The following is a 14,111-nucleotide window of genomic DNA, read 5'->3' as shown; positions in this document are numbered from 1 at the left end:
TTCAAATACAAAATCTTAGTTGCAGCTATCACCTGACTTTATGATTTTGTTTACTGGGTTTTTTATTGGGTCAGAGTCCTAAATGAAGGGACTGCTGGGCTTATTAGAACACATCTTCACACGTTAAAGTGTTGTTGACTTGTTTCTGACAAAACAACATATTTCTGATATCTGCAAACATCATGATTTTATTTGTTCTCAAAAAGTTTTCTAATGACATCAATGGGGGTTTCCTTTGTTGCTTTTTGCTTTGAAGTGTTATTTCCTGCTTGTTTCAGCGTGGGCCTACCACTCTTCTGCACTCATGCATTCTGTAGGCACACATGTAGAATATACCTGTAAAACAAACATGAGTTGTAAACACAGAATGATTAACCACACTGGGCGCTTTTCACAACAAATATGCACGTCAAGATAAGAGAAAAGAAAATATTCACAACAAGAGTGAAATAGTATGTGCAGAAATGTCCTTTGATTTGACATTCAGGTGAGATGGAAGTGGTCCAGAGGCAGAACTTAGTAAGTGACGCTGGGTATTCTGGGTGTGACGTCATTTGGTTGGAGTTGTTACTTTTGTTTTTACAAGAGTTCACTTGCATAGAGAAAAAAAAAACAAAAGAGAGGGGGGCAACAGTTGTGTGCTGGAAACACCCAGGTACAGTATTCTCAATCTATAAAAACATGGAGGGACCAGAAATCCGTCTCCACTTCAGCCCTGTAAAACAGCAGGCATAGCAGGGGGCAACAGTTGTTCTCCTATTGTGAATGTTTTCTTTTATCTTGTTTTGACTTGGATGGTTTAACTTTTTTTTATTGAATTTTGTTATTTCTGACTCCTCGCCATTCCCATCTTGCCTGACAGACATTGTATGGAAGGTATTTACATGCATAATTTGAAATATTGAATGTTTATCTCCAGTAAAACACAATATTTCAACAAATATTGAATGCTTATTACCAGTAAAACACAGTCTTTCAACAAAAATGTGCATCTTGAAAGTGTTAATCAACCTGCAAAGAAGGTCATGAGTAGAGCCACCCAGCCAAGTATGTAGGACCAAGAGAAACGCCAGTCACCGAAACGCTTGCCCAGGAAGTTCACCGTCACTCCCGTGTAAATGGCCATTGCAAGCAGGACAAAGAGAGCTATTGTGAAGACAAAGATTCATTATAAGATGTCTCTCCTTAAAATTCACAGTCTCTTCATTTTTTCTGTTACCTGGCAACTATTAGATAAACAGGTGTCAATGTTCTCTATGAGTTCTATTCTAAACAATCGTTTGATTAATGTAGCAACATAAAAGAATTATAGGGGCTGCATTTTTGTTGTTGCATCTATGACTTACTTGAAACAAAGAACATGATGCCTGCAGCAAATGAGCGATTGAACCTCTCAAAAGCGGAGAAGTGAGCAAAGGAGAGGATTCCTGCGATGATGCCAGCAAAGCAGGTCATGGCGGAAAGGATCATGAAAGCTCGAGTGGCATTCCAGTAAGCTAAGTAAGTAAGAGAGGACAGGGTTAAGAATGAGTCCATGCAAGCTATGCACAAAAAGGAATTTAATTAGTTTGACTTGGCAGTACATGCAGTTTAAATAAATTATTTCCATTCCCTGTGAATTTTTTTAATGAATCTTATTCTTGTAAGATCATTAAGTGTAGCTTAATCTAAAATTGATTCAGTTCAATTCAGTTTATATGTATAGGGTCAATTGACAACAAAGATCGTCTCAAGGAACTTTACAAAAACAATTTCATTTCAATCAGATATAAATTTCAATTAATCCTAGTTTTGAAATAGAGTGTGCTCAATTAATTATTGATGAATGTCTGCAGTGTGTTTTTGTGTGGAAACAGTGTTCTGAATTATTACTTTTGTGAATTTTCTAGTTTGGGTAAGAAAAACATCTTTAAAGCTATTACCACTTTAGTCAACCTGGTAACAAATTAGTAAACAAAACAAGTTCATATTTCAAACCGTCTACTAAGAGGTTTGGGAGACTTGAAAAGTTAGACTTTCTCTCTTGGGAATTTTTTTTCCTTCAAAATCAAGACCTTTTAAATGTTTATCACTGAGAAGAGAATATGTATTTTCACAATCAGGGTCATGAAAGCTGTTGTGGTTTAATGAAAATTTCTTGCAGCTTTACTATTTGTTGTTTTAATGTGATGCGCAAACTAATAAACAATTATTAAAAAAAGAAATTCTAACACTCATTATGCAGATGTTTTGGATTTATTTTATTTTTTTCCACCAGGGGGTCTTTTGTGGGCTCTTGTGTCCCTTATATGACAGTAGGCTGACAGGAAAGGAGAGGGGGGAAGACATGCGGCAAATGTCGGCTGGGTCCGGGAATCGAACCCGCGACGAGGACTCAAGGCCTCCTACACCACCACAGCACGCCCAGATGTTTTGGATTTTTAACATCAAAAATGTCCTTTATGAAGCTGAGTTCACAGGTGGAGAACAGATAACATCTAGACGAAGCACGGCTTATTGATGTGACTCATCGAAGCTGCTTGTTAAATAACATGTCAACAGGAAAGCAGTGAACACATAGACTGGATGAGGATGTGGCTGTCCTCACTCATTACACTTCTGAGGTTCCATTTTTCTTACTACTTGAAGAACTTTATTTTTATTATAAGATAGTTGGGAAATTATTGCATCACACGTTAAAAGAAAGGATTTTTTTTCAGGGAATGCACTTAGAACTTCCAACTCACCAATGCTGTCAGTCTGCATGTAGCATTTGCCAGACATGCAGTATCTCCACAGGCCCTGATGGGCAAAGCTGCCCGACAGGCGGTACTGCATCCAGTAGTCTGTTGCTGTTGAGACCACCAGCAAGATGTTTCCCACAATGGCACAAAACAGGCCCCCTCCCATGAAGCTGTACATCATGAGTGACACTAAGGTGCCGGCAAAGGCTTTGTGCACTGCAAAAAGAGTAAAAGTATGGAAGTTATTTTTAAAAGTGAACCTATGAACTCAAGTCTAATGCAAGTCACTTATTTAAAGACCTTATACTTGGGTTGTTGATAAAATCATAATACTTGGAAGTTGATTCAGATCTTTGTACAGTGACTCATCATTTCACTTGAATATGAGTTGTTTACGTGGAACCCAGGTAATATCTCAAACTAAACAAAGTATGTTATTTTAAGCAAAGGCTGTTTATATATTTCCTGAATTAACTATTAACTTTATTAGTCATCAGGTGGTTTACACTGACGACTAGGAGAGAAGCAAGATCATGCGTCACTGGATTCACAAAATTGACACACCACAATTGTTCTTTTCGAAGTGAAAAGTTCTTCTGAAAGCTAAAATTATGCACCCAATATGAAACCAAGTGTTTTAGGTGTGACATCCTGCTTTAAATGATTAAAACCCATTGCTGTGCAAGAAATATTGTAATTCTTGAGTGGTATCTCCATCATTTTTGATCTGACTGTCAAATATCAAATTCAAAAGCCTTTAAAACACATAAATTGTCTCCAAGACGGTATTTTGGGCAACCGGTAGAGAGAAGGCAAAGTGGCACACAAGATGGGAAGCAGTCAATGCACTGCCACTAGCAAAACCTTGCATCAGCTTTGTTGTACCCTATTAACCAACACATGTGGGTTATTTGCCTTTATTTAAAAAAAACAGAACAGCATTTGATCAAAATATAAAATACAAAGAACTCATGCATACTTAGAACAAGTTTATTCTGGTCATTACGTTTCATACTTCGTGCAAAATTCTGATGCAGACCTCCTGGGAAGTCTTTGCCAATAGAAGTGAAGTAATTATGTGATTCTACATACAGTAATAAACATGAAAATATTTCATGTGTTGAAAAATGCTCTCAGTTTTTACAGTTTAAGGGAATAATATTTAATATCTGTCAGCTTTTCAGCTAAGTCAATGTTCTTGATTGAAAAATAAATTATGGGGCCAGGAAGTGATATTATAGACATGAAGTAAGTTGTTTGAAACACCAACAACCGAAAAATAGTAAAAAAATATCCTCGCACTGATCCATTCGGGCCCTAAAACTTGAATAAAATGATACTTTAACTTGAGGTACAAGATTTGGCATTATTCAGATGGGACAAAGAAACAAATAATTAAAATACAATGAAACAAAGCAAATGTTAACAGCTGCTGATCAAAAACAAGCAAACAAAAAACACATTTTAAGAAAGTTACTCAAATGCATAAGCCAGATCATTTTGTGTAAAAAAAAAAGCATAATAATCCATTTTTGGTAAATTTTGTTAGACTGTCGGCGCATTTGAAATTTTGCTAATAAAAAACAAAGTGTAGGACTCGGGACATAACACTGGATTTGCATGCCTTGACTGTGGACTCAACTTGGGAATTTATCCTTTTATTTGGGATTTGACTCAAGACTTGACCAACTTGGAAGTTCCAATGCAGCTTTGTCCCAGTTCTGCAAATCAGTTGTCTTATTCAAAGGTAAAACCAAAACCAAATAGGCAGAGCAGAAGCAAAGTTTAGAACTTGGACTTAAATTCTGGTCTTGATGGTCCTGACTTTAGTCTAGATTCTAGACATGCATGTCCTTAATTGAGATGTGACTGAAGTGGAAATACATGAAGCTGACTTGTGAGTTTCGTCTCTAACACCACACAAAGCTCCACACTGAGTTAACATAATTTCCTAATATTTAGATACACATGTATATTTTCATTGTAGACTTCTTATTATCTCTGCATGTGCCACATTTCTCACAAGGAAAACCAAGAGCACATTATACAAAACTGACAGAGGAGATGCAAAGACTTCCAGCTAAACTCTCAAATGCTTCTGAAGGCCTTCAGGGCCCACAAGTAAGACATACACCTGATGGCTTGAGTGGAGTCAGCCATTGTAAAAAGGAAGACCACTCCACATCAACCTACCTGAATTCCTCAGGATATATGAACCTTCTTAAGTATCAGCCCTTCCTCAGGGAGAGAGTGCAAACCAGGAGTGAGCAAATCGTCAAAGAGGAAGCTGTAGGCTGAATTCCAAAAGGTTATCACCCCAACTTTCTGTTGATGGAGGCAAAATCCTTTAAAACAATCAGCACAGAACAAATGCACTTGAGCTGGTGGGCCACAAGCCACGTGACACATTCACATTGAACTGCATGGGAGTCTTTTGGGGAGAGGGGTGAGGGAATGAGGGGCGGGGAGGGGTAATGGTGTGGACATGGGGGAGGCTCTGGGGTACGAGGCCACTGCTCTACAGTCCTTGTCTGTTGTTCTATCAGTCATTCTGGAACTGTGGATGTGCAAATGCTTGCAGTACTGCTGTGGTCAATGGAATATGCTGAAGTGCCCAGTTTCTTTTAGTGTAGCTGGGGTGTGGTCACAGAGACACATGCACGCTTACAACAGAGGCATGACCAACTTGCTGATAAAATTACACACTGCATACAAATAGTGTTAAACATGTTGACACTTTATAATGATACACTGAGAGTAAGAAGGCAGAATAATTATGAACTATTCATCCATCTTTACAGTCAGAAATATTGTGTGGAGTTGTACGGAAAAATACAACCCAGTGATCATTTAGCAACAACATCAAAAACAGTAAAGGTTAGTTTAGCAGTTAGTAGAAAAAAAAAAATGGAGGCCCGGTGCAGTTTTTCAGCTCTGATCTGACAACACAGTTTTACATGTAGGACGTTGCACTAGAAGCATGACACCAGGGATGGGGGTGGGAGGGTTATATAGGGTATAGTATTGATCATAAATGATTAGAAAAAAATAAAGTTGAACTTGTAAACATGACTTTCTCTTATGGGAAAAAGAGGGTAGTCACACTTTTCTCTTATCCATCTCTGACAACCCATTATTAGTTTCCACAGGAAGTGAGCAATATGTCAGTCAACTTGTCTTATATAATAGCAAGTTATATTTATATTTTCTGCGACAGACTGGAGACCTGTCCAGGGTGAACCCCGCCTTCGCCCGGAACGTAGCTGGAGAGGAACCAGCAACCCTCCCGAACCCCATTTAGGGACAATGGTGTACAAAAAATGGATGGATGGATGGATATTTATATTTTAAGATGAAGTTGACCTTATTTGTGTCTCATGATAGGCCAAGTAAATCTCCTAAACTGGTAGAGCTAATAAAATATTTTGCTCTTCTTTTTTGTAAATGCTTCTGTCATATTCTCTCACACTCAACGATCTAAAGAAAATGTCACCTTCTCTTAGGTCTGGTTTTGCATAACTGTTCTTTTCCTGCCAATGCCGCTCTTTGTAAATTCTCTTTATTTTTCAAAAGAACTAACTCTGAAACGTGCAGAAAAATGTTTATAAAATTAAAGAAGCTACTAGACAAATAATCCATTTGTTCGGATTTGAGATTAACTCGCTTTATTTATCTAAAACTGAATTTAGTTTCTTTCTGTAATTTAACCAATTTTACTGACTGAGAGCTAATGGTCATTGGTTTCTAAAACAATGCCTGATAGATATAGTATGATTTAGATTTTCAACACTTTTCATCAAGAAAAATGAATATCAAGCACATTAATGAAGACAAGTATCACCAGTTCATGTTTGTTGAAGATATCTTCAGTTCTAACTGACTGGACATTCAGATGAATTCATGTCATTCAATACTCCACAGCACCATCTGCTGCACAAATGTATGAGCATCAGCAGCAATGTATGTTTCAGCAAGCAAAATGAATTTTGAATCCCTCCATTCCTGATACTTTGTGCAAAGACAAAAAGATTATTCAACTTCAGCACAAAAAGTTACAAATTAGTAAAATAATATCTGATTTTCTATTTACCTTTAAATGTATTTTCAAGCACTTGAAAAAAAATAATACCCTAGATTTACATTTATGTCAAATTATTTCAGGAGAAAAATGTTATTTACATTAAATGCAACAACTGCTGTTGCTTCTAAATGTAGATTTTTCAGTGCAACCCAAGACATTTAAAATAAAAAAAATTAAAAAAGCAAACCATTAGTCCTTAGTTATTTTGACCAGAGGATGACTTGTCTCCAGAGTTTCTGGATAACAATAAAATGTAATTTTATTTTTTTTTTCATTTTAAGAATTTTTAAAACTTTCTTCTTTCTTAAATAATTGGCCACTTTTACACCTCTTTACCTTCTTAAACGTCTATTTCTACATTAAATATCTGAAGAAAAAAATACTACAGGAATAGACTGCTATTACATTCTCAGCTAACACACAATAAAAACATTCCTTCTAAGGAATGTTTTTATTATGTCATAGGTATTACAGTTAAAATTAAATGTATAAAACATTTCATATATATATAACATTTCATATATATATAAGTCAGTTTTGCAAAAATATACACATCAATTTACTCATTTAAACTGTCGTTGCAACTCTGACTGGGGCAGGTGGGACAAACATGGGTAGCGTCACAGATCTTTCAGACGGAGTCTGGAATAAAGAATACAACAGAAAAAAAGTTCATTTTAATAGGATTAGAAATTTTCAATATGTACTTCCTGTGTATTAGAAAAACTACCTGGTGCAAATTGTTGTAGTCAGGAGGAGGTCTAAGCCCTCTGTTCAAAATGTTGTGTGAAACTGCCTTAGGCTGGATGGTTTTCACCTAGAAAGCAGAGATAATGAAAATTTCTGAAATATATTTATCTCTGGGAACAAATGGGAGTTCCAAAACAGTTAGATAAAATCATCTTAGGGTGGCTAAACTATTTTCATTAAGCTGCAGCCTCACTGAATGCAAGGCTTTTACAAGGTAGTCATTTAAAATTACTAAAAACATTAACAACATTTCAAGTTATGATTTCTCAGGATTTAGTTTTTGTGCGCTGTGTTTGTAAGGTAGTGGAGGGTTAGGTCCCCCTTTGTCCATTAGGAAGAATTGCGAATGGATGGTGAAGACAACTTTTACTTGCTACCATTTACATACACTGTTAAAGAATTGTCAGTTTGGGATGTCCATGTTTACTAAATCTTACTGAAGACAAAAATAAAAAGAACAACAAATGTTTAAAAGGTCTTATTGCCTGAATTGATAAGCATCTGGAATACTGAAAATTGATAAAGTTTCAGGAAAATAATCTAAGTTTGGTGCACCACCCATTATACAGCCCACCAATTGTTAGCATACATGAATATTTTCTACTCTGATTCACATGTTTATGTAGGCATGTAATAAATGAATCAAACCTTCTCAACAGCTCTAGAGACTGGATATCTTGTCTTGTTGCCTACACAAATAAAAACAAACAAAACACATATCTTTCTAACATAATTAAGAGATCAAACATTTTAATTCAGAATTGCATGCAAAGATCATTTATATCTAGTTGTACTCTAAAAATTAATCAATGCACTTTGTTCTGTAAATTGTATTGCAAGACATAATTCCTGATATGAACAAAATTATTCATCACTCTCAGTTTGCTATATACAAACAAATAAGGTGGTTCAACTGGAGGAGTGGGAGGCTGAAAATCCCATTTTTGTGACTTATTGAAGTATGACGCTTGTAACCAGATTGCATTTGGAAGTAAAATTTAACACTAGAATATTGATACAAAATTGTGAAGGTTTCATAACTTAACTTACTCTTTTTCTTGTGGTAGCAGAAAATTAGGAAAATAAGGCCCATTAGAAGGATCAGGGCGATAATGCTGCATGGGATTCCAGCTGCAATGCCAGCAATGGCAGACCCACTCAAACCATCACCTAAAGTCAACAAGTCAGGCAGTCGTCAGTAGTTGGCATGAACCAATCTGAATTATTTGACAAGACAGACTGCCATACCTGGGCCAATTCTGTGAACCTTAGATGGCTCTCCATCTGTTAGCCGAGCTTTGGGAATGATTCGAAACCTGTATGTCATGTCAGGATCAAGCAAAAAGACATCTGCACTCCTAGCATACCCAGGTTTCTGCTGAATGATGCGGTATTCTTTTGAACTTCCCCTAGGAACAGAATAATCACCACTATGGCTCAGAAGATCAGGTCCTTTCATTTGGATGTCAAAACCTTTGAGAAAACAAAAAGTTACATTTTGTTCAACTCCATATTTCAATCATTGCTTTTTTAAATTGATTAAATTAGTTGATTATTTTAACATTGTAAACAAACTGACATATGCTTTTCCTTGTTAAGTTCTGTTCTTAAATGTTTTTCCAAAAATACAATCTTGCTCAGATGAAAACTTCACACGTTGCTCAGTGTTTATACCCCTATATTTTGTGAGAAGTTTCAATATTCAACATTTAGTCAGCATTTTTCCCAGAACACTTCTGTTTAGGCCAACAAAAAAGAGAAAAGGAACAGTGGAAAGCCACATTTTCCTAAGAGATCTCTCTGTGACAATAAATCAGCTTAGAGCTTACTCAGTTTCTTTCCTCAAGTTATTTCTGCTTTACCTGTAACCACAGATGTAGGTGGGACCTCCCAGGTTAATGTGATGATGGTTCCATCTTGATTAGGGAACAAACTGGAATCTGAGATAGTCGGTCCTGGAGAGAGATTTTGGACAGACAGAGAGAAGGGGAGTTGATGGCATGTAAAGACCGGATAGCTTTGTTTACAGGGAAAGAGCACTCTCAGGCATTACTTAGCTCCCAACTAAGAGCCCATTGTGGGGGTTTTTTCCTAGAAATGCAAGTCATAGAGCAAAAAGAGGTACATGGAACAGAATCCCTCAAACCTTTGCATGTCAACAAAAGTATTGGCTGTTTGTAAGGTCATAAAATAAAAAGCATCTTGTGCAGGAATTTTGTACCATTATGTTGTGTCTCTTTAACTGCACCTACTCGCCTGTATTTTCTCAGATATAAGTGTCTTTAAATGTTAAAATTGCCCAAAGCTAATAAAGCAAGCAGCTCACCTCAAAATGTAAAGTGCAATTTAAAAAACATTCAGACCGATACATAGCTATGAAAAGTTTACAGGTCATTTTGGACTGACTACAGGCCTACCAGTTATTATTGCAACATAAGACATCAGAATTACATTTTAAAACCGTAAAATTTCTTTTTGATGTCAAATAAACGTATTTCAGGGTTTTTGTGGTACTCATTTGCATAGAACATTTCAGCAACAAAGCTGTTCAAAGTGCTTTATAATAAATAAATAAATGAATAAATGTAAAAATAAAATGTCACGGTGATATGCAAGTTATTGTAGATTCAAAGAGGTTTGATATCCTGCTTTAATAAAACACCTTTTAAATTCTTTCGCTTATCTTGAAGGGTACTTTTGGTCTAGAATTTTTTTTCTAAATTAAGCAACAAGAACAGATTAAGTGTCCTTTCATTCAAAAATAATTGCCACGTTTTGCCAAATTTAATAGGTGGTAGAATCCATGTCTAATTTTGACTTTACCTTGCAACTGAAACAGCTTTCTCTGACTGCCCAGTGGATTGCGACATGTACAGGTGTAGTTTGGCGCAAGCAGGAAAGTGCTGATGTTATGACTGCGAATCTTCAGCTGTGTAGTGTCACTGCTTATCTGGTATGTCGACCCAGTGATGACAGACTCATTTCCCTGCGACCATGAAACCACAGCCTGAGGGGATGCCTCACTGACACAGTGGATGGTTACTGCAATTTTTCCATCTGAATCAACAGAGGTTTTCACAGCTGGAAGAAAGTTTCTGGGACTTTCTGTGGAGCAAACACAATCTTGGTAACGGCTGTTCTTGAGGCCAAAGCACAGTTTTGATTGAAAGACAGATATTAATATGACTTCAATAAGACATAGGAGGGATAACAATGAAATATTACTTGCGGTAATGTTGCAGGAGTTTTGTTCAATTGGATGCTCTGCTAAGCAAGTGATAGTTTTGTCATTGAGGTTAGCAGAGGAAGTAACAATGAGGCTGAAGGTTCCAGCTCCACTGTTTATATTACTTAGTGCTGGGAAAGACAACTGGGCCTCTGGCATTCCTCCTGCCCACTTGCACTGATACTGCAAGTCAGTATTGTTTACAGACGCCACAGAGCATATTGGACTACCCAGCGGGCTGTCTGTTACCAGAAAAAAAAACAAAAAACTAAATGATTACAAGTCTTAATCAGACAACAAGGGTAAATATTCACGCACACACTTCATATACAAGCTCTATGTTCAGATACTTCAAGCAAGTGCCAAGAGATCCAATTTAAACAATGTACATTTAAACAAAATTAGAAGTGCTTTTGACATACCATAGACCTTTAAAGTCACATTCTTCTCACGCTTCTCCTTAGTCAGCTCATTGAGCAAAGAGCAAGTGTAAGAGCCTCCTTGACTGGTCTGCACGTTTGTCAGATTTAGGACTCCTTGGTGAAAATCTGGAAGAATTTTACCCCCAAAGATCCACTGAGGAATTGACAGTGGGAATCCTTCAGCTCGGCAGGACAAAATCAGAGAGTCCCCTGCTTTGTAGAAAGGTTGAATTGCCAATGCCTCCACAATGGGCTCATCCGGCCCGTCTACAACAAAACACATTTAAATAAAACATAGAAGGATGCACACACAGCTTTTAAGAAACATTCAGAGCAGAAGAGGATTCATCTTACAAAGAACAGTCACATTCTTATGCATGGTCATGCTGCTGAAGGGGTTCATCAATGTCACGGAATATGATCCCTTGTCTGTCCGGTTAGGTCCAAAGATTACAAGGCTGGTTCCCTCCATCAAATAGCGTGTGCTGTTTTGCAGGTCTCTTCCATTGAAGCGCCATATTTCTTGTTCAACAACACCTTGAAGCATGTTATATTGTAATGTGAACCGCTCAGCTCCCTCTTGGGCAAAATGGGGCTCTGTGATCAGAGTCACATTCTGGATAATTTCTGTAAACAAAAATGTTAATGGATACAATCAACTTTGCAAACAGGATTTATATTATCAGAACTCTAGTTTATTTACAGATGGATCTCAATAAGCTATACTAAAAAGTTGTTCACCTGGGACAGTTTCATTATACATTTCAAGCATTCATTTCTTTCCATTTTTATTATTAATGAAAACAAAAATTCTGATTGTCAGTCATTGAATAACCCTCAAAAGGCCTTTGCTAAAGAAGATGACTTTTTGCAGACAGTTAAGTCCAGTACATTACTGGAAAATAAAGTAGGATGAAAAACAATTGGAGAAAAACACACTAAGAAGAGTCACAGATTTGATAGGATTTTGAAATAAAACCCATTCAAAGATTTTAGGGAGAGGCACAACAGTGCTTTAAGAGCCACCACCTACAGATGCAAGTCTTATGAACCATTTTGTATCTCTGCAAACTTCAGAATGCTCAGATTTGGTTGACTTTATTCAGCTTTATATGACCAATGTGAAAGGTTCCTCTATAATTACATATGCAGTCAGATCAGCTGTATATTTAACGCACAACATCTCCCATATTCCATTAACTCACCATAAATATTTAGAGTGAATGTCACTGAAACTGTTCCGTGTCCAGACTTTGTTAGTTCCACAGTATAACTTCCAGTAAAGCGCTGTGGCACATTTTTAAAGGTAAGAGACCCATTCCTTTCAATTTCGAGCACACCCCAGCCGTCATTGGCTATGTCTGGAGAAAAGTTGGTGTTTATAGTCCATGTCCCCACAGGCAGAGCTCCCTTGAACCAGGTAACCACTGGATCAGAGGCACCACTGTAGAAAACAGCCAGAGTCACGTTGGTACCAGCTAAAGCATTCACCAGGGTGGGACCAACAGGAGACACCACCAGTTGGCAGTTAGCACCTGTCAGGATGAGAGATGAGTTCAAAAATTAAACATTTTTTCAGTCTCTAAACTCAATAGGAAGCCTTGCAAGTTTTTTATTATTATTATTATTATTATTATTATTATTATTATTATTATTATTATTATTATTATTTTAAAAAATTATTGCTTCTTAACAAACCCTAAGTAAAAAATAGCATATATAGTAATAATTTTTTCTTGTAAAAACTGAAAAACATCGAGGCTCACCTTGAGATGTTAGGATAAACAAAACAGACACAAGCACTGGTCTCAATTTCTGAATCCCTTTCAACCACGTCATCTCAGGTAAACAGAAGAATCTAGGAGCTCATCAACAAAGTAGAGAAAACTTAATTACGTTTCTGTAAAATCCAACATAAAGGGGGAAAAAAAATCGTCCTTGGCCTCAGACTGACTTTCGCGAGCGTTCCTGAGAACTCGAGCTGCGCCCTGTGAGTTCACCTGTGCAGAGTCAAAGCCTTGATTGTTACGAGACCACGCCCCTTCAATACAAACAACAGGAACCCTTATTTATCTCTTACTTCAGGAGGATAACAGGGGTATGTTGTGCTACAATTTTTTTGTAATTTGCTTTCTATGACTTTATTTCTTCAAGACGGATGCCATGAGCATTTAATCGTCATAAAGTTAACCAGAATGGGATATTACAAATTAGCTGTTAGTTACCTAGCCATTTCTCATCTGGATGGGAAAAAGTTGGACCAACTTATATTGACTTTATTCTTCATATTCAGCCAAAATGAAGAAAAAAAATAATCAAAAATGATCAGAAATAAACACTTGCTGTGAATCAATGTGGGAGTTTAACTTTTAGGATGAAATTACTAGTATAAACAACTTCTCAATTTAAATGTATGAAGATTCAATTGTATGCATAAAAAAACAACCAAAATGGATGAAACATATATTAAAGTGAGATTTTTTGTTAATTTGCCAGCTTTGTTGTTCCAATGTTTATCTTCCGGGCCTGTTCTGCCACTTGGGGGGCAAATAAAGGTAAATAGTAAATATTGTCCGTGGAAAAACTTTAGCAAGTGCTACAAAAACCACACACACCAATAGGCTACATAAAACCTACTGTGAGTATTAGTTTCATAAATTCTATATGAAAAATAATTTAGTAATGTGTTTCTTCGGCCTAAATTTATTTTGTAATTATATTTTGTGTGTGATTTCATTTTTCATTTTACTGTTTAAAATGCCAGAATTTGAAAATAACCTTCAAATTCTGTCTGATTACATTATTTCAAATATTTATTCAGATGTTATGAACAGTTTGTACTGTACCCTTTTACTCAAGTAACTTCTTCAACTAGGTTTTATTTTTTCTTGAATAAAAATGTTAAAGCA

General features: G+C 36.5%; 2 protein-coding genes across 4 annotated transcripts; both read right to left on the bottom strand.

The window, feature by feature from the left end:
- Positions 1-167: 167 nt before the first annotated feature.
- lim2.5 (lens intrinsic membrane protein 2.5) lies at positions 168-7,396 on the bottom strand. Of its 2 annotated transcripts, none has more exons than XM_044117107.1 (5): positions 7,368-7,396; positions 2,727-2,939; positions 1,347-1,496; positions 1,012-1,146; positions 168-336 (listed from the first exon to the last, which is right to left on the bottom strand). In XM_044117107.1, exons 1-5 carry the CDS (start codon positions 7,369-7,371, stop codon positions 275-277), a joined length of 564 nt encoding a protein of 187 aa, XP_043973042.1. In that variant the 5' UTR covers positions 7,372-7,396; the 3' UTR covers positions 168-274. The 2 variants fall into 2 exon arrangements, with proteins under 2 accessions (XP_043973042.1, XP_043973043.1); XM_044117108.1 differs by lacking the exon at positions 7,368-7,396 and adding an exon at positions 4,917-5,062 and having other exon boundaries at positions 201-336.
- On the bottom strand, positions 5,442-13,229 carry vsig10l (V-set and immunoglobulin domain containing 10 like). 2 transcript variants are annotated; one of them, XM_044117104.1, is made up of 12 exons: positions 12,969-13,229; positions 12,408-12,737; positions 11,557-11,829; positions 11,203-11,469; positions 10,780-11,022; positions 10,378-10,659; positions 9,417-9,509; positions 8,803-9,027; positions 8,605-8,724; positions 8,203-8,243; positions 7,535-7,621; positions 5,442-7,446 (listed from the first exon to the last, which is right to left on the bottom strand). In XM_044117104.1, the coding sequence occupies exons 1-12, from the start codon at positions 13,039-13,041 to the stop codon at positions 7,372-7,374; spliced, it is 2,109 nt and encodes a 702-aa protein (XP_043973039.1). In that variant the 5' UTR covers positions 13,042-13,229; the 3' UTR covers positions 5,442-7,371. The 2 variants fall into 2 exon arrangements, with proteins under 2 accessions (XP_043973039.1, XP_043973040.1); XM_044117105.1 differs by lacking the exon at positions 10,780-11,022 and having other exon boundaries at positions 5,573-7,446.
- Between the last annotated feature and the right edge of the window lie 882 nt (positions 13,230-14,111).

Source organism: Gambusia affinis, linkage group LG05 (assembly GCF_019740435.1).
Source record: "Gambusia affinis linkage group LG05, SWU_Gaff_1.0, whole genome shotgun sequence".
Lineage (NCBI taxonomy): Eukaryota > Metazoa > Chordata > Actinopteri > Cyprinodontiformes > Poeciliidae > Gambusia > Gambusia affinis.
Note: the sequence above shows the minus strand (reverse complement) of the source record. Positions and strands in the feature narration are given on the sequence as shown.